Source organism: Camelus ferus, chromosome 16 (assembly GCF_009834535.1).
Source record: "Camelus ferus isolate YT-003-E chromosome 16, BCGSAC_Cfer_1.0, whole genome shotgun sequence".
Lineage (NCBI taxonomy): Eukaryota > Metazoa > Chordata > Mammalia > Artiodactyla > Camelidae > Camelus > Camelus ferus.
The window spans coordinates 21,006,900-21,024,685 of record NC_045711.1 but is presented as its reverse complement, the minus strand read 5'-3'; the positions used below and the strand labels follow the sequence as shown (position 1 = coordinate 21,024,685).

The 17,786-nt window shown below is 67.4% G+C and overlaps 1 protein-coding gene across 12 annotated transcripts; it reads right to left on the bottom strand.

The window, feature by feature from the left end:
- Positions 1–17,268, bottom strand: CEP131 (centrosomal protein 131). Of its 12 annotated transcripts, XM_032456589.1 has the most exons (26): positions 17,044–17,266; positions 14,551–14,739; positions 13,833–13,942; positions 13,303–13,417; positions 12,903–13,030; positions 10,775–10,891; positions 10,125–10,280; positions 8,888–9,005; positions 8,458–8,574; positions 8,101–8,251; positions 7,460–7,554; positions 6,846–7,031; positions 6,320–6,496; positions 6,119–6,244; positions 5,917–6,042; positions 4,804–4,920; positions 4,267–4,369; positions 3,484–3,685; positions 3,076–3,183; positions 2,881–2,998; positions 2,535–2,609; positions 1,530–1,672; positions 1,275–1,452; positions 993–1,189; positions 244–304; positions 1–168 (listed from the first exon to the last, which is right to left on the bottom strand). In XM_032456589.1, exons 2-26 carry the CDS (start codon positions 14,722–14,724, stop codon positions 94–96), a joined length of 3,273 nt encoding a protein of 1,090 aa, XP_032312480.1. In that variant the 5' UTR covers positions 14,725–14,739; positions 17,044–17,266; the 3' UTR covers positions 1–93. The 12 variants fall into 12 exon arrangements, 10 of the variants coding, with proteins under 10 accessions (XP_032312480.1, XP_032312476.1, XP_032312481.1 ...); XM_032456585.1 differs by having other exon boundaries at positions 6,119–6,496; XM_032456590.1 differs by lacking the exon at positions 6,119–6,244.
- Positions 17,269–17,786: the final 518 nt, after the last annotated feature.

Sequence of the window (17,786 nt, the reverse complement as noted above, 5' to 3'; positions counted from 1 at the left end):
TACAAAACAACACCTCTTTATGTTATGACGCTCTCCCCATGGGGCGCCCTCAGCCTGCTGCTGTCAGAATGTCCACTGTCCACATGCTGGCAGTCACTTGGCGCTCGGAAACGGCCGCCCGTGCTGCTCCAGCAGCTCCTCCAGGTGGTCGGCCCGCTTCATCGCGGCCTGCAACGTGCCATCAGGGTCAGGCCCAAGCTCGCCCGCCCGCCCGCCCCCAGGCCGCCAGCCACGAGGACCTACCTCGTGCTGCTTCCGGAGGCTGTTCACGGCCTCCTCCTTCTTTGCCAGGGCCACCTTCACCCTGCAGGGGGGCACATGGTGGGCTTCTGTGCGGCGCCCGCCGGACCCCCAGACCAGCCTGCAGCTCCAAGTGGGGGTCCTCCACCCCCCGAAGAGCAGGAGGGGCCACTGTCCTGCCCCCCCCGGTCCCAGCTGTGCTGACTGAGGGCACAGGGCCACCTGGAGCAGCTGACAACAGGCCCCGTGTGAGTCCACGCCCCTTGGGAAGGGGCCCTGCTTAGAGGGGGACGAGAAGCCCTCACTGCACGCCTGCCTCTCAGAGCCCACAGAGGGTAGGTGGGCAGGGGCTAGGAAGGCCTCTGGGGTCCCCGGGGAGGGGCACACCTGCTCACTGTGGCCTCACAGGGCCTCCTTCCTTTCTGCATGGCACCTGCTCTGCCCAGCCCAGGGGGCTCCTTTCCCAACACCCGCACAGGGGGGGCACTTGCCCTGACTCGGGGCGGCCAGGCTTCTTCCTGGGGCCGGCAGCCAAGCACCACCCAGAGGGAATGACCTAGCCTCAAACATGGAGCGGAGCCAGCAGCAGCCATGGCTGCAGGACCCAGCTCTGCACCAGCGGGAAGGAGGCAGCAAGATGGGCACACCGCCCGCTCACCTTCCTCAGCCCAGCGTCCTTTTTGGAGCCGCGGGGTCCCGCCCGCCTCCCTGCCCCTGCGCTCCCCGAGGACCCAGCCAGCCCTGCAGCACACCTCCCGTGCACCTCCTCCAGCTCCGCCTGCTTCTCCCGCGTCAGCTGCTCCAGCTCCAGCCGCTGGCGGGCCCGCAGCTCAGCCAGCTCAGCCCTGACCTGCCGGTTCTCCTCCTCGGAGGCTGCCAGCCGGTCAGCGAACTCCTGGCGAAGGACCTGGGCCAGGCCGCTGCGCTCGCCGGCCAGCTGCTCGCTCACCTGGGGGATGTGGGGTCATGGGAGGGTGCGGGCGGCGCGGGCGGTGGGGGAACCGGGGGCCGGGCTGCCCATCCCACCGGCTCACCGCCCTCACGTCTGCCAGCTCCTTCTCCTTCTGCCGCACCAGGCCCTGCAGACGCACGCTCTCCCCCTCGGCCTCCCCGAGGCGTCCCTTCAGCTCCGCACACCGTTCCTGGAGCTTCCGCTCCGACCTTTCCAGCTCCGAGAGCTCCGCCTCGTACTTGTCCCTGACGCGCTTGATGCTGGCGGCAGGAGGCGCAGGGTCGGGGCAGCGCACGGCTGGCTCCCCACCCCATCCCCCGGGGACGCGGGGCCTCACCGGCTCTCGGCCGCCCGCTCGCTCTCCTCCCTGGCCAGCGTCATGTCGGCCTCCAGCCGGCGGACGACCCGCTCGATCTCCTCGTCCCGGCCTCTCCGGACCTCCTCCTTCAGCTCCCGCTCCCGGCTCAGCAGCCACGCTTCCTGGCGGGGAGGCAGGGGGCTCAGTGGGCTGGCTGAGGGTGGCGGAGGGAGGCTGAGGGAGGCCAAGGGCCAGGAGGGCCACGTGGGCTCCCAGGACACCCAACAGGGGGGATGGAGCGGCCTGCCCCTGCCCCAGGCCCCACCTGTCCGCAGGGGTGGGGGCCGGGCCCGTCATCAGCGGCATAAGCAGGAGCTGTCAGCACAGCCTGGTGCTTCTCCCCCACCCAGAGACCCGGGACAACACGATGAGGACTGTCTGCTGCCAGACGGACCCTCACAATAAAAGGGACCTCATCTGACTGCCGAGGGTGGGAAGGCAATTTTGAAACTTCCATCAAGTTTAACACACTCACGTCTGGGAACAGACCCCACAGATACAGTGATCCCTCCGTGCACTGCTAGGGCGGGGACAGGGTGGCTGCTAGGCCACCGCTCAGGCTTCATCGCCAGGCTGATGCCTTGCATGGGACCGTGCCCTCTCCGCCACAGCCTCTTCCATTAGAGTCGGAGAGCCTGCCAGCGCAGTCCACCCCGCGGAAGGCCAGAGGGGACAAGGAGAGGCCTGACCCCACCTGTGCCCCTCACACTGGCTGCAGGGCAGCCTGTCAATTTTGAGAGCAGCTACCTGGGCAAGGGGAGGATGAGGAAAATACCCCACTGTCCCCTGGAACCTGCTCCAGCCCCCTCGTCTCCCCTGCTCCCCTCTAGCAGGACAGAAGCAGCACATTCAAGCAGGGTCAAAACCACACCGCCCACCCACAGGCGCCCCTGGGCGGCCACAGCAGCCTGGAAGCCGGGGCGCTGGGCAGGAGGGGAGGGAGGGAAGCCCCCACCCCCCAGCCCAGCCACACCTGCCTCCCACCTCCTTCTTGGCGGAGTTGGCCTCCCACATCTGTTTCTCCACCTCCAGCTGGTCCTTCAGGGCCTTCAGCTCCATCTGGGGACGGATGACGGTGTGAGAGCGGGCCTTGTGGGCCACTCCCCACCCAGAGCCTGTCTGCCGGGGGGGCCTGGACGGGGCCTGTGGTCAAGTTGGGGTCCGTGGGGAGCTGGCTGGGCAGCCCAGTCGTGGAGACACAGGCTCGCTCAATGCTCTAAGCGGCTGCCAGCCCGGCACAACAGGGCCCCGGTGGCGGCCCCTCCCCCCCAGTGTGGGTGCCCCGGGCCGAGCTGGGGGGCGGGGCGGGGCGGGGCGGGGCGGGGCCGACCAGGTGCCTGCGCTCCTGCTCCTCTCTCCGCTTCTCAAACTCCGCCCGCAGGGCCCGGCCCCCGGCCGAGCTGCTCTCCTCCAGCTGCTGCCTCAGCTCCTCCAGCTCCGCCCGCTGCCTGCAGGAGAGCACGGGTCAGTCCGCAGCGACGGTGGCGGGTCGGCCGCGCGGGGGCCAGGTCCTCCCCAGGGGCACCTGGCGGCCTGCTGGCCCAGCCGCTCCTTCTCCTCGGCCACCTCGCTGTGGAGCCGCCGCCGCTGCTGCTCCAGGGCCCGCTGCTCCTGCTCCAGGTGCTGCTCGAAGCTGCAGAGGGACAGCAGGACCGGCTCGGGGGCGGCCGGGCCCAGGGAGGGCCTCACGCCCAGAGGTGCGGGGTCCACGCTGGCAGAGCGTGTCCCTGGGAGCTGAACTGCCGGCACAGCTGCAGCTGCCCTGCGGAGGCTGCCGCGCCCAGCCCTGCGTCCCGCTGTCCCCCTCCCTGTCTTCTCTGTCCCCCGAGAGCGGCCATGGGGAGGAGGTGCTCTTGGCCCTGGGGGTCCAGGCACACCCCAGCTCTGCTCTGGCCTCGCCCCACCCCCGTGTCCCTGGGGCAGGGGGGCCCACCGCTGCTGGGCGCGCTCCCACTCCTGCCGGCCCAGCGCCTCCTTCTCCCGCTCCAGGTGCTGGCGGAGCTCCTCGGCCTGGCGCCCGTAGCGCTGGGCCGCACACTCATCCGCCTGCAGCAACTCGGCTGCGTGCTGGCTCTTGAGCTTCTTCACCTCCTGCTTGTGCCTGGCGATCAGCTTCTGGATCTCGGGCTCCAGGCCTGGGGGGACACCATGCTGCAGGGACCCACCCCCACCACTGCGGGGTCCTGCCCCTCCCTCCTGGGCTGGGGGGGACCCCCGACCTCTGCCCGCTGTGACACCTCGGCCGCTAGGGGGCCCCGGGGGGGGCTCCAGCACGGAGCACAGCTGAGCCCACTGGGGCCACAGCACATCTCCCTGCCTGGGGCACCGTGGCTCCCCCCTTGGCGCTCTGGGCCGTGGGGTCTCCCCCGGGAGAGGGGGTTACTGGGGCAGGAGAGCCAGGCATAGACGAGCACAGCTGGGGTTGTCCCTTTGGCCCTCGGAGGGCTCTCTACATGGGGGAGGTGCGACCATGCAGCAGGCAGGCAGCCCCCAACGCGAGCCCCCACCCGCGAGCCCCCTTGGAAGCTGGAGGGGAGCCCGTCCAAGGGCCCGCGAGGCCCCTCACCTAGACGGGGCCCTTGCTGCTGGTCTACAGCCAAGCTCGAGTGCCCCCAGCTCCCCCGCTCCTGGTGGCCTCCCCGGCCGGGCTGCACCCCTGGGTCTCAGTGCTTCCCGGGAAGCCCCTTCACGTGCACGCAGCTGGCGAGGCCCTCACCTTTGACGGTGATCTCTTTGATCTTCCGGGTCTTCTCGCTGATCCACTTCTCCCTGCGGACCTTCTCGGTGGCGCTCATCAGTTCTTTGAGCTTCTTGATCTCCTGCCAGCGAGAACACAGGAGTCAGCAGAGGTGCTGTGGGAAGTGGGAAGATGCAAGGACAGCCCCCCACCCTCGGTCACCCCCGTCGTTCAGGAGGCCTTTCAACAGTGACCGCGGGCAAAGCAGGAGGCACCAGGGCTGCAGCACTTGTCTGACGGAAGCCGGTCCCTCTGCCCAGGGTCCAGAGCGGGGGCCATCACCTCCTCTTCAGGGACACGAGAGGGGTCACACAAGCCCCTTGGCCCTGCCCCGGGGTCTGGCACCCGTGGGGTGGCAGGAAGCAGCTCCAGTGGAAGGAGGGGACAGAGCATGGTGCCGGGCTGGCCCCTCCCCGCTGGCCCGCGGGATGGCTCCGGCCGTGGGGTGCAGGCCCAGGCTTCCCCGTGCAGGCACACCGGGTCTGGGGTCAGCAGGCAGGAGAGCAGGGGGCTCACCAGCTCGTGCTGCTCCTGCATCTGGGCCTCTCTGTCCTTGCGCCTCTGGTCCCCCTGCTTCAGCTCGGCCACCAGGGCCTCGCACTTCTCACCCAAGGCCTTCTTGTCCTCGATCAGCTGCGACCAGGGGTGGAGGTGAGGTCAGGAAACACTACCTCTCCTCGCCTGGGAGGCCAGCACACCAAATCCTGCCCCCTCCCAGGTCTGTAGAGGACCCTGGGTCCAAAAAGGTGTGCATGTGGACAAAGGGCTCGACCCCTTCCTGAGGGCTGGCTGGTGTCAGCAGAGCCCGGGCAGAGTGGGCACCTTGGCTACAAGCCCCCAACTGTGGCCATGCCAGGAGCCTCCAGGGGTGGGGGTCAACCTGTTGACCCCGTCATCCAGCCTGTGAGAAGGGCCTGCCCTTGTTGCCTGACAAAAGGTCTCGGCGAAGTCCCCAGGTGGCACCCAGCCTCACCGAGGGGTCCAGGCAGACCCCCAGTTTGGAAACATCTATGACTGCGAGGCGGCGTGTTGAGGCCACTTGGTTCCTCTGGGCTCCCTCCTCTCCTCACAGACCCCACACCTAGAGCTCTCCTCGGAAAAGGACCTGACAGGGCCCAGCCGAGCACAGGTGGGCTGGAAGTCTCCACCAGTCCCTGTCGAGGGAGCTCCGAATGCCCCAGCAGCGGCCTCCCCGGGACAGCACACCAGGAAGTTCAGGGTGTGTGTCCTGCTGGCAGCCTCCTGACGGCCACCAGGGGACCAGCCTGTCCTGAGTGACCCCACGTGGCCGGACCCCACTGGGGGGTGTGCTCTGCCCCCCTGCCCCTGCCGCCCACCATGCTGGGCCTGGGAGCACAGCTGTGGGTGGGCGGAGGGCTGGGGGAGGGGAGGGCAGCACTCGCTGGGGCTGGTTGCCCCAGAGCAGCCCGACGGGCAGGCGACACCTGGCCCCCATAGGGGAAGACGCTGCCCGTTTCTACGAAAGTGGGAGGAGGCCCACGAGGAAGGCCCGTGGGTTTAGAAGTCTCCGTGAGGCCCGCTCTGGTCTGGAACCCGGCCCTGCCCCTCTCCCTGACCCCCAGGTCCTGATGCAACTGCCCTGAAGCCCCGCTCCCCGGGCAGCGCCACCTGGTCAATGAAAGACAGGTGCCGCTGTATGGTGGCCTCGTAATGCTCCCTCTGCTGCCGCAGCTGCCGGCCCAGCTCCTTCTCCGTCTCCTTGACCCGCCGCACGGTCAGGTCCCGCTGCTGTGCCTGCGGGGTGCGGGGGGAGCTGCTCAGGGACAGGCGGGGCGCTTGGGCGGTGGGGGGGGGGCAGAGGGGCCGTTACCAGCGCCCGCTGCAACAGCACCATCGCCTGCTTCTTCTCCTCCACCTCCAGCTGCAGCCGCATCGCCGACGTGCTGGCCTCAGACGCCGGCCCCGAGCACCCCAGCCCCTCCTCCGGCACGTGGCCCTGGGACGCGGCTGCGTCAGGCAGGCCCTCATCGCCCAGTGGTGGCCGGCCTCCCTCCCTGAGGCCTCTCCACACCTGGGGGGCTGGGGCTGCCTGGCGCTGCCCAGATTCCTCCGTCTCATCCAGGAAGCGCAGGATGCTGCGCAGCTTGGCCTCCGAGAGCAGGGCCCCATCCTCGGGGGGGCTGGCGGCCACGCTGAGCCTCCCAAACCTCTCCAGGTTGTGGGCCGTCAGGGAGCTGGCATAGTCCTCCTGCAGGGGGTGGGGCGTGGCATTGGAGGCTGTGGGGGCAGCGGCGGACTCCAGGCCGGCCTTCCAGGGCCCACCGGAGACTGGTCGGGGGGAGGGCCTCTCAGACTGCCCAGACCCTTGCAAGGGACTGACCGGGGACCACTGCTGGCAGAGACATGGTGCCCACTACCACCCCCAGGTTACTCTGAGGGTCCTAACCTTCGTGAGCCCTCGGATGAGTAGGTAGTTCAACAAGGTCCCATCTGGCCCTCGTGGGGTCCTGACTCAAGCAGGGAGGACCCCCGGGGGCTTCCCAGGTCCCCATAGCAAGCCTGTGACCTGCATGGATGGTGCCAGGGCCCACGGTCACCTCGTCAGTCCAGGCATATTTGTCCTTGAGATAGGCCCTAGGGCGGGGCAGCGGCTCTGGCTCCTGCTCCAGCAACTTCAGCGTGTCCAGCAGATCGTCCAGAGTTGCCCTGGACTTGGCCCTGCCCTCAGTGGGGGCCACCACCTCCAGGATCTCACCAGCTGCCGTGTCCTGGGAGCTGGCGTCCTGCAGCAGACGGATGGGAGGCTGAAGCCGGTGAGGCCATAAGAGGCAGAGACCATCAGCGAACAGTGGGGAGGCAGGGGCCCCGATCCTTCTGCTCGGGCGCCTGCCTGCCTGCTCACCCGCCTCCAGGGAGACAAGAAGGGGCGCCAGGTGGGACGGCCTGGGCCCGGGACCCTTGGCCCTCGGGCTAGACGCCATGGCTGCCATCTAACCTCTGTGCTTCTGTGTGGAGCCCAACCCTGCATCCAAGAACACCCAGTGGGATTCCAGGGCAACTGTGAGACCCCAGCCCTGCACGGGAGCGACAAGACCTGTCTTGGTGAGCGTCCCTGTGGCCACGGCAGGGCACGAAAGGGCAGGCGCAGGCCACCCCGGCCTGGACATGCCCCAGAGCTGGGCGGGGAGGGCAGGGAGGGCCGTGCTGAGACCTGAGGCTTGTCCTCTGGAAACTGCTGGGGCTCCAGGGCCGTGTCGGGGGCAGGCTGGCGGGGGTCCTCCGGGCCTGCAGCGCGCAAGCCAGCCCCTGCACGAGGGAACACAGCGTTGGCCACCTGGGGCAACGACTGTGGAGGAGCCCCTGCGAGAGGCCGGGCACGGGGAGGGGCGGAGGCAGGGCCCGGGATGGTGCGCGCCACAGTGGACCTCATGGAGCAGGGGCTGCCTGGGGAGCCCTGACCTTCTTGGGTGAGAGGTCAGGGAGCTGGTGCAGTGCTCTGTAGGGCCCCCATGTCCAGCTCCAGAGCAAGCGGGGCTGGAGCAGAGGAGCAGGGCCTGGGGGTTGCTGAGAGCGAGGCCCCTCCTCCAGGGTGGACGCCGTCAATGGGCAGTGGCACAGGAGCCAGGGGACGTCAGCAGAGCCCGCACCTCCTCCTCGGCCACAGGCCTCCCTGGGGGAGGGGGGTGTGGGGGTCGGGCACAAGGGTGTCTGCCTTCGGGGATGGCCGCACCCAGGGGTCACCATACCCGGAGTGTCCACACTGGGGGGTGTTGACACCGGGATGTCCACACACAGCCAGAGGCAGCGGTGGGTGGGTGGCAGGGCAGCCTCCGGGCTCTCAGCCACGCTCACCGGCATTACTGGCCTTGCGGGTCTCCTGGGCAGCGCTCCCCGGGCTCAGGGGCAGCTCCTGGGTGGGCTGGGGCTTCCCTGTCTCCCTGGTCCCCTTCAGCAGCCCGAGGTCAGTGTTGCCTGACTTCTGCGCTCGCTTCTGCTGCAGCTCCTGCCGCAGGGAGCGCCTGTGAGCAGCCCTGCCCGGGGGGGAGCGGGCAGAGGGCGGCCCCTCATCCTCCCCGAGCCTCGCTGCCCGAGGCCCCACGTCCAGGAGCTCGGGGAAAGGGGTAGTGGGGCCCCCAGTGGTGCTCTCGGCACACAGGGTCCTCCTGCCTGGACACCGGGCTCCCCACACGGCTCAGGTCGCCCGGGCACCTGAATGGCCGCCCTCCGGGCCTGGCGTGCCTTCTCCTCCCGGGCCCTTCTCCTGGCTGCCTCCTTCTGCTGATGCTGCTCCAGGAGGGTCCCCTCTCCCAGCCGCTGCCGCTGCTGCTGCAGAGACCAAGCCATAGTGCAGACAGCAGGTTGCCCCACAAGGCCCCCAACCTGCCATTTCTCTGCCCCACAGAAAACAAGCCCCCCTCCCAGGCGCCCAGTGGATCCCGCAGATGGGACGCAGCTTGGTAGTGCAGCCAGAAACCCGCCCCCACTTTCAGTGGGTGCAACCCAGCACCCAGGCACTGCCAACGAGCAACTGGGGAGGGAGGAAGCTGGGCCCCCAGATGGGGTGGGCCCCCAGGAAATTCTAGGTCCATCCCACCGGTCTGCATACGGCCGGGCCCCCCACCCACACACCCACACTCACCGCTTGCTTTGACTCCAGCAGGCACTGCACGCTGGCCGCCCCTGCTCGGCGCCGCTGCACTTGGTGCCGGTACCAGCGCTGGATGGTGGCGGCGGCCTGGTTCACCTGGTGGATAAACCTGCCGGAGAGCGGGGCTCAGGACCGAGGCGGCTGAGTGGTGGCCTCCCCTCCCGAGTCCCCGAAGGCTGGCCGGGCAGGGACGCCGTGCACAGAGCCCGTCCTCAGGTGCTGACGTCCCGGGGAAAAGGAAACGCCTATCCACATAGACTCCACTCACAATCGCCAGAAAGCGGAGAGACCCGAAGGCCCACCACCCGGCTGTGGGGAGCAAGTGTGCGCCCGATGGGACGCCACTCACGGACCAGCGGCAACAAACTGGAGACACAGCCAGGGCTGCAGTCGGCCCGTGGGGGAAGGCAAGCTGCAGGGACAGGCTGGCGTGGCCAGGATCACCTGGCAGGGCCTGGCTGAGAGGCGTGCAGGGAACCCCGGGGGGATGAGACGCTCTTTTTGCAGACCCGGCTGCACACGTGCCAAGCTCACAGACCTGTGTCCTAAAGGGGGCGCGCCCTGTGCACAAAGTGCACTCAGTAACGTGGGCTAAACCCAAAGCCTCCGTCCTGGCTCCCGGGATGCCCTGTCGATTCACTTGGCGAAGATGCTAACGGACCGTCCAGGATGTGAACGGTCACCGGCCGTGGGACACGCATGCAGAGGCCCGTCCACCACCTCACCCTGCTCGCCCGCTTCCAGGGCCTGTCCCAAGCTCCACGGGGACAGCAGTGGTGACAGCCCAGCCAGGTGAGGCTCTCCAAGCGCAGCCTCTGATGGCTGGGTGGTTCCGGCCTGGGTATGTGGTCTCCAGCTGCAGGAGGAGGCTCCGCCAGGCCTGCCCTCCGCGGCCCCCGGGGCCAAGGTCCAGGGGCCGCCCTCCCACTTGCTTCTGAGCGTTTTAGTTTTCTTTCTACCAGGAATTTTACTGAGATATAATTTACATACTTACAAAATTCACCCATTTTGAGTACACGACTCAGTGATTTGCAGTAAACTTAAAGAGCTGTGTGACCATCCCCAGGGTCCGGTGCTGGGACGGCTCCATCACCCCTCGAAGACCCCCTCCTGCGCCGCCCCAGCCCCAGGCAGCCAGCGCTCTCCTTCCTGATTCTGCAGATCTGCCTCCTTGACATCTCTCCCCGGCGCCTCCGGCCCCCTCCCGGCCCCAGCCCCGGGCGGTCACCTCTCGGCCTCCTCCTCAGTCACCTCCTTCCGTCTGAGCTGGCCCGCGGCACCTCCCGAGTTGCTCTGGACCGCGTGGTTGCTGCGGGCCACGTTCTTCTGCGCCTTCCCGAAGCTGCAGCTCTCGCCCTCGCCCGTGGTGGCCTTGACGATATTGCTGACCGGAGGGGCAGAGAACGGCTCACGGACCTCAACCCTGGGGACAGCTCCACCCGCGGCTATGTCCCGGGCCTGGGAGGAGGTGCCCGCTGGACGCCAGCAGCAGGCAAGGTCCTGCTCCTGCTCTGATTTGCTGTTCATCTCTTGGGGCCACCCTCTCCCCCTGGGGCCCATCTGGTGGCACCCAGGTTAAAAGGCTCTATGTTTAAAACAGCAAAAAGGTCTCAAAAGCCACAAGATCCCAGAATGGATGGTGACTCAAGACACGCGGGTGCGCCACCCCTGACTCTGAGAGTGCCCTGAGGGTGACAGGGGGCGAGGTACCAGAGGATGCTTTGCTCTGCTCAGCCAAGCCCCACCCAAGACCCCCGCAGCTTCGGACTCGGCTGGGGACCCGAGCCGGGGGTTGGGGGGCTGTGGCTTCCTCAGCGGGCCCCAGGCCGGGTGCGCCCAGGTCCCGGGCCCGCGGTGAGACTGGAGCGAGGCCCTTACTTGAGGGAGGGAGCCGTGTGGTTGGAGCTCTTGGGGGGCGGCGGCGCCTTCTCCGAGGGGGGATAGTGGTTGTGCACCATGGTGGTCACGCAGTTGCCCACGGCTCCCTTGCTGCTCCTGCGGGAACAGATGGGAGGCGGCGTCCAGCTCTGGGAAGGAGGCGGACCCTGCGTCTCGTGCTCAGGGCCTGTGCTCACTTGGTGTCGTCCCAGTGTCCCTGTGGGGCCCCGTCCACAGCCACCGCACCCAGCCGTGGGCCCTTCTTGGGACCCAGGACAGCTCCAGCAGGGCTGTTCCACTGAGCAGAACCTGAGGTGTGAGCGGTGAAAACCACCGCGACCCCCGACATCGGACACGCCTGTGATGGGGGAACGGCCACAGACGGGTCGGCGGAGAGAGGGCCTGTCCATGCTGGCCACACAGCCACACGGGGCGGGTGGCACAGGCACTGTGCTTTCTCAGAGCCACTGGAAGGAGTAAAGACAGCGTAATCACACAAAGACGAGAGGAGACAGCGGCAGAGAGATGTCCACGAAGCGTTAGAGGTGGAGGAACAGAAGGGCCAGTGGTGAGGGACGCGCAAAGTGAGGGAGCGGAGCCCCAGGTGCTGCAGGCAGCTGGTCTGCACCCCAGAACCCAGGGAGGGGCAGGGAGCAGAGGCACCGGCTCTCCAAGGAAGCCCACGCCTGGACCCCCCTGCTTGCCCCGAGCATCAGACGCCAGCCCCCTCGCCGCCTCAGCCCTGCAGAGGACGAGTCTGGGTCTCCGGTGAAGCAGTCTATGCCCCGAGCCAGGGCAGCCCCACCCCTCCCCAGCCGGCCTGCAGCACTGGCGGCCAGGACGCAAACCCCAGCGTCGGAGATGAGAGGACCACTCCCCGGAGAGGCTGGGCAGCCCCGAGAAAAGGCCCAGATGCTGACCCCCAGCACAGCAGCCTGGCCCCTGCACAACCACCCCGAAGTGAAGCTGCCTGGAACAGGCTTCCCGGCAAGTCTCAGGGCCTTGAACTCTGGGAACACTCGGGGAAAGATCCACAAGAGAAAGATCAGCAAACAGAATGTGACGGAAATGAGGCTAAACAGAGAACAGGACCGCGAGGGCGGGACGGAGGGCGCGATGGGGCGCAAGGTGGAAGCAGGGCGGTGGACAGTGAGCCCACCTTCCATGTGGGTCACGCCCGAGACTGAAAACCAGTCGACAAGGAGCCGCCCTGGCATGTCTTGAGAAAGGTTTTCTAGAAAATACGAGAACGAACAGCCTGCACGTGGCTGCTTCTGGGGAGCAGGGCTTGGGGCGGGGAGGGGCGCGCGGGCGGGCTGTTTTCCTCCTGAAGTCAGTGCCACTGTTCAACTTTCTAGCTGTATGCACATGTCACTGTGACGGGAATTAGAGTTAAGCCTTAATTCTAATTCTCACGTTGAAACCAAGAATCCTTCCTGCACCGGCGCTGGTGAAGGCCTCTCAAAGGACATTCCTTTGATAAATGGCTCTAAAGGTTGGGAAATTCTTTCTTGTACTGAGGCAAACGTGTCTCAGCCCCTCCGCCCGTGTGCGGGTCGCGCGTGGGTCCCGGCTGAGGCCGAGAGCCAGGGGGCCGGGCTTTCCTGCAGGTGGGGGCGCTGCCCTCAGCTCTTTCTCTCTGGGCTTCTCCAGACGCCCCCATCTGACCATTCCTGGCCACCAGCCCCGATGGCTGAGGTCCCAGCCTGCCCGGCCCTCCCTCTCCAGCCCCCGCTGCTGTCTCGCTGTGAGTGGCATGGCTGAGAAGTGACCAGCACAGCCAGGATGCTGACCAGTTCTGGGCAGTGAGCAGGTGCCCCCGAGGCAGCTCCATCCTCCCCTCCAGACAGACTGAGGCTGAACCTTAAGGTCTCCCGGGGCCCGGAGTGAGCCTCGTCCAGGCCTGACCTCTTCAAGAGTGAAGCTGGGCATCTCGGGTCCTGGGGGGAGTGCTGGGTACAAAACACCATGTTGCAGCCTCTTCCCTCGGCCCTCAGGTAGGGAAGGCCGACCGTTCATTCCCACACTCACTCATTCCAAAGCACCCGGTCCAGCCATGAACAAGACAAAGCGGCTGCCCCGGGAGCTCCGGGTGGGTGGGGCCGTGTGGCCCCTGTAGCTGCCGCACCTATTGTTGGCAGTGAAGGTGGGCGCCAGGGGCACCGTGCACTCTCTCCTCCGTGGGCACGCTGGCACGTCGAGGGCACTGGGACTCGGGGCATCGGGCGGTGAGCTGAAGGCCATGGGCCGGTCGTCCTGTCAGTGCACACAGCCTGTGACCCCACCGCACACGCCCCTGACCCCGGTCACTCCCACGCACAGGGGGCGGTGAGGCAGCCCCGGGACAGGGGCGTTCTTTGCTCCCCCTCACGTCCAGCCCTGTGGTCAAAGCTGGCCAACACTGGCGCCCCCCTCCTGCCAGTCCCCACCCCCAGAGGAACAGTGAGAACAAAGACAGAATGGGGGTCACTCCCCACAGACACCAGCCACCCAACATCCCATCTGCTCCGCTCAGCCGCCGGCCTCACCAGGATGTTCCATGTGGCTCCCTTCTCACTAGAAGTTCTGCTTGGACCGGCCGGCCTCTTTCTCTCACTGGGGCTGCCCTCAGAGAGCAACAGGGAGTCCGGGGGCTCCGTCGGCCTGTGTCGGGAGAGGGCACAAGCAGGGACCGTCCCTCAGCCCAGGAGCCTGGCTCCAGGGACCCAGACTGGAGGGGGTGTCTTATGAGGGGACAGGAGGGGCCGGCTCCCCAGCGGGGACTTCTGCGCCAAGCCCACAACATAAAGCGTCGTTTCTCAGCCCTGATCTGACAACCACGCCTGGATCAGGCGTCACACCCCATCCTGCGGCCACCAAGACTCCCACAAGGCACAGCACGGACAAAGGGAGAGGAGCGGGCAGGGGACACCAGCCTCAGGGCCGCATCTCTGCACACAGACTCACCCCACCCGCCCTGCCCAGGGCTGGCCCCGTGCTCCTGCTGGTGAGGCTGCGGGAAGGGCTGACCAGGCAGGAGAGGAGCAGGCCGCGGTCCCCTGAGGGGACAGGAGGCTACCTGCGGGGGCCGGTCCACGCATGGTCGGCTTGTGACTGGTTGACCTGCGTGGTGCTGTTAGATCTGCGAAGGTTGTTGGCAGCCTGGGAGCCTCTGGGCCCTGGGGCCTCCTGCAAAAAGAGGGGAGGCCACCAACCACGTGGCAAAGGTTTCAGTCACCCACCAGTTCACTCAGCTGGTGGCAGGTGGGCAGAGGTAGCAGCGTGGGGGTCTTGGGTGTGGCCTTGGCCTCTCTGGCATGAAGTGGGAGCCCCTCACCCCAGGCAGATGGAGGGTCCTAGAGGAGATGCGTGAGGCCTGCCCGGGTGCCACGGCAAAGGCTGATGGGCCCCTGGTCCCCTTCTAACCAGCAAGCCTGGCTGCCCGCTCCCGGCTGCCCGCCTGCCCTGGGGCTCGTCTCCATCCCCCCACGTCAGCCCATTTGCGGAGGGCTCCGACAAATCCAGGTGCTGCTGGAGCACAAGGGACAGAGGGCTCTGCCTGGGGCCAGCCGACCCATCCTCGACCTCTCTGAGTCAGCTCCCTGGTCCACAAGCCGAGTCCTTCCTGCCCTAGGACAGCCCCGGAGTGGACGGATGGTGGATGAGAGGACGCTGGCTGAGGTGTGGAGCCCACCCAGTGGGCAGACGCCACCCTGGGGCAGGGGCCCTGGACGCCCGAGGACCAGACGCTAACACTGCTCCAGGCGTGGCTGTCAGATCAGGGCTCTCACACTCACCGGTGCCTTCCTCCCGGGCGCGCCACCCGTGGCCATGGAGACGGAGCGGGTGATGGGCTTGGCGGCAGAGGCGCTGCTGGGGCGCCGGGACACGGGCGGAGGGAGGCCCGCCAGACACAGGTCCACACTTCCAGGGCTGCCCGCAGGGCTGCCGATGGCCCTGGGGCCTTTCATGTGGCCAGGCAAGCCCTGAGAGGAGAAGGGGAGTAAAGAGATGCCCTCTGAGGAACCGGGCCCTGCACACACCACCTCCAACTGGGCCTCAGGGGCTCGGGGCACCTGGGTCTGCGGCCACCAAGCTCTCCACCCTGCTCGCTGGGTGGCCGTCTCCTTGTTGGGACCCTGAGCGTGAGCCGCAAGAGGAGGGCCTCCTGGGCTCCAGAAAACCCCCCCAGCCTGGGAGGCTGCCCTGCGCTGCAGTCGTGGGTGTGAGCCCCCGCCCCTGTGACAGGCACCACGCCAGCCCGAGCCTCGCGCTCTGCATCTGCAGAATGGGCATTTAAGAAGGTGCCTCCATGGCGGGGGTGTAGCTCAAGCGGCAGAGCGAGTGCTTAGCGTGCACAGGGCCCTGGGTTCAATCCCAGTGCCCCCTCCAAAAATAAACAAATAAATAAATAAACCTAATATCCACCCCTGCCCCCCAAAGAAGGTGCCTCCTCACGGGTTATCACGAGGCTCAGACAAGACGGCCGTGGGGCTGGCACGTGGTGAGCCCCAGCAGGCGACATTCTAACTGGGATTTGGCCCCCAAACTTATCTGGCTACAGAGCCCCCTCCAATCCCTCAGGACTCCCGGAACATCCAAAGCCTTCTGGTAGGAGCATCAGCTCTCATGTCAGGGCTCCCCTCCTCCCCGCCTAGAGCGGCTGCCTTCCCAGGGCCCCTCGCTGGCCCAACCGACCGCTCCACCCTGGGGCACCGCCTCCAGCTTCAAACACCATCCATGGGCCAACGGTTCCCAAGGGCATACCTCCCGCCCCCTGTGTCTCCTCACTCCCAGCTGAGATGACCTCGGAGCTCTCCACACCTCAGACCCAGACTCCTGCCTGCTACCTCCAGCTGCCCCTCCCCAGCCGGGATCCCAAGCCAAAGACCCAGCTCTCATCCCAACACCTTCCCCTCAGCAACCAGGCCAGTGTCCCCTACCGTCGGTCCCTCCCCTCCACAAGCCCCCAGCACCTCCTCAAACCTGGACAACCACAGCCGCCCCCGCTCCGGCCCTCCCCAGCCGGACCAGCCCCTCCCCACGCGGCACCCAGAGCTGACCTCTGAACCGGGTCTCAGGGCGGGCTGCGCACCCGCTGGACACCCTCCGAGGGCTCCCAGGTAAAGCCCACGTGCCTCATACCACTCGGACCTCACCCTGGTCTCTGCGACCTCCTCGCTTGGCTCCCCCCTTGATCTGCTTGGGACCCTTCCCAGGATGTCCCCTTCACTCAGAGGGCTGCCTGTCCCTGTTACTCTTCACGCCCTCATCCCGCTTCATTTTTCTTCACCTGGCCACCTGCCCACACAGGTTGGTGTGTGCACCGTCTGAATGTCAACCCCACGAGGACAGGGACCATGCAGCCCGGCAGTGGCACGCGGCTGGTGCTCAAGGAACAGAAGTGGATGCACCGGCACCAGGAGTGACCAGAGAGGAATGAGCACAGCCCTCCGTGCCACTGAGGGCTCTGCTGGGCCAGCGGGCACACACCATCGTCACCTGAGCTCAGGGCTGCAGTCTCCTTCAGCCCCGACACCCACAGAGCCCCCACTCTCTAGAGCGAGGGCAGAGGCTGTCCCTGCCACTCACCAGGCCGGTGTCCTCAGCTATGCGTTTCTGGTCGTGTGGGTGGAATTTAACCCCCTCCTCTCCTCAGGAGAGGGTCCAGCCACGTCCAGCTGGACCCAGGCTGGCCCATGCGAGGAGTGTGCGGGGCTCTGGGACGGCAAACACAACCTCTCCATGGAAGCCTCCAGGCCGGACCTCACCTTGTATGCAGAGGTGTCCCTCCAGGACCTGAAGGTGGGTGTCCGGAGCTGCTGCCCGGGCCCCCCAGGATGGGCTAACTCAGGGCCCCGCGCAGCGTCTCTGTCTGGAAGCTGCCCATCTCCCTGGGGTTTGTTTCAAGGTGGTGAGATGAGACTGCTGACTAGAATCCACACCATTCTCTGGGGAAGGCATGAGAAGCTCCCCGGCCCTGTGCGGGGGGCACCTACACCTTCTCCCTCATCTGAGCAGACCCCGGACACCCTCACCTGTGCAGGGACCTCCGTTATCAGCGTAAAGCCCCTCACTGTGCGAGTGCCAAGCATCCACACCTGCGCTGACCTCCCCACGTGGGAGGGCCGGGGACCACCTCACCTGAGCAGGGACCCCCTCACCAGCACGAGGCCCCACTCACCTACACGCCTCATCTCACCTGCGCAGCCCGTCATGCCCGTCCCTGAGCGGGCCCAGCAGCCCCCTCACCTGCACGGGCCACGCCACCTGCGCAGGGACCCGCTCACCTGCACGGGTCGGGCCTGGGACGCAGGGCCTGCGGGACCGAACGGCGAGGGGTGCGCGGGGCCCTTCAAGCTGGATCGCGCGGGGCCGAGGCCTCGGGCAGCGACCTTGCGCCCCCGGCCCCGGAGCTGACTCCGAGGCTCGGTGACAATGAAGCGTCCGGGCGGCTAGGGGAGCGGCGGCAGCTAGCAACCAGAAAACAGCCTAGCACCTCCTCCCCTTCCGTCACGGAGGCCCGCCTTTCCTTCCGACGCCGCTTCCGGATTGGCTCCCCGGAGGCCCGCTCCGGGCTTCCCGGGAGCTCATTGGGCCGCTCGGCCGTCCTTCGGGAAGTTCAGGCGTGGGAGGAGCCGCGGAGAGCAGGGCACCGTGGCGGAGGCGGGCTGCTGATTGGACGTGGCTGGAGGAGGCGGGGTCTGGCTGATGCGGGGGCGGGTCCCAGGAGGAGCCTCTGGGGGAGGGTGGGGAGGAGGAGAAAGGGGCGGGGCGCGCGCGGCGGCCCAGCACTTCTTCCGCGGGGCTCAGCCTGCCTGTGGGGCGCCCGCGGGGCTCCGGGCTCTCACGCCGTGCCGGGCTCCGTCCTTGCCAAGGCCTGTCTGGGCACGTGGGTCTCGCTACCCGCTGGACGCTCCGTGTTGGGGTCCGGGCCTGTGAGTCCCAGGGAGGGCCGCCTGGCGGAGACGCGAAGCTGCGCGCTGGCGGGGAGCGCCTTCCCCGGGCAGCCCTGACACCGCCCCGGCCCCGT

Excerpts from the sequence above, each read along its gene's own strand:
- CEP131 (XM_032456585.1), bottom strand. The coding sequence starts at position 14,724 with ATGAAAGGCCCCAGGGCCATCGGCAGCCCTGCGGGCAGCCCTGGAAGT. Across the intron at positions 13,031-13,302 it reads GAGCCACATGGAACATCCTG|GACGACCGGCCCATGGCCTT; the intron begins GTGAGGCCGGCG and ends GTGCACTGACAG. Across the intron at positions 3,686-4,266 it reads CAAAGAGATCACCGTCAAAG|GCCTGGAGCCCGAGATCCAG; the intron begins GTGAGGGCCTCG and ends GTGTCCCCCCAG.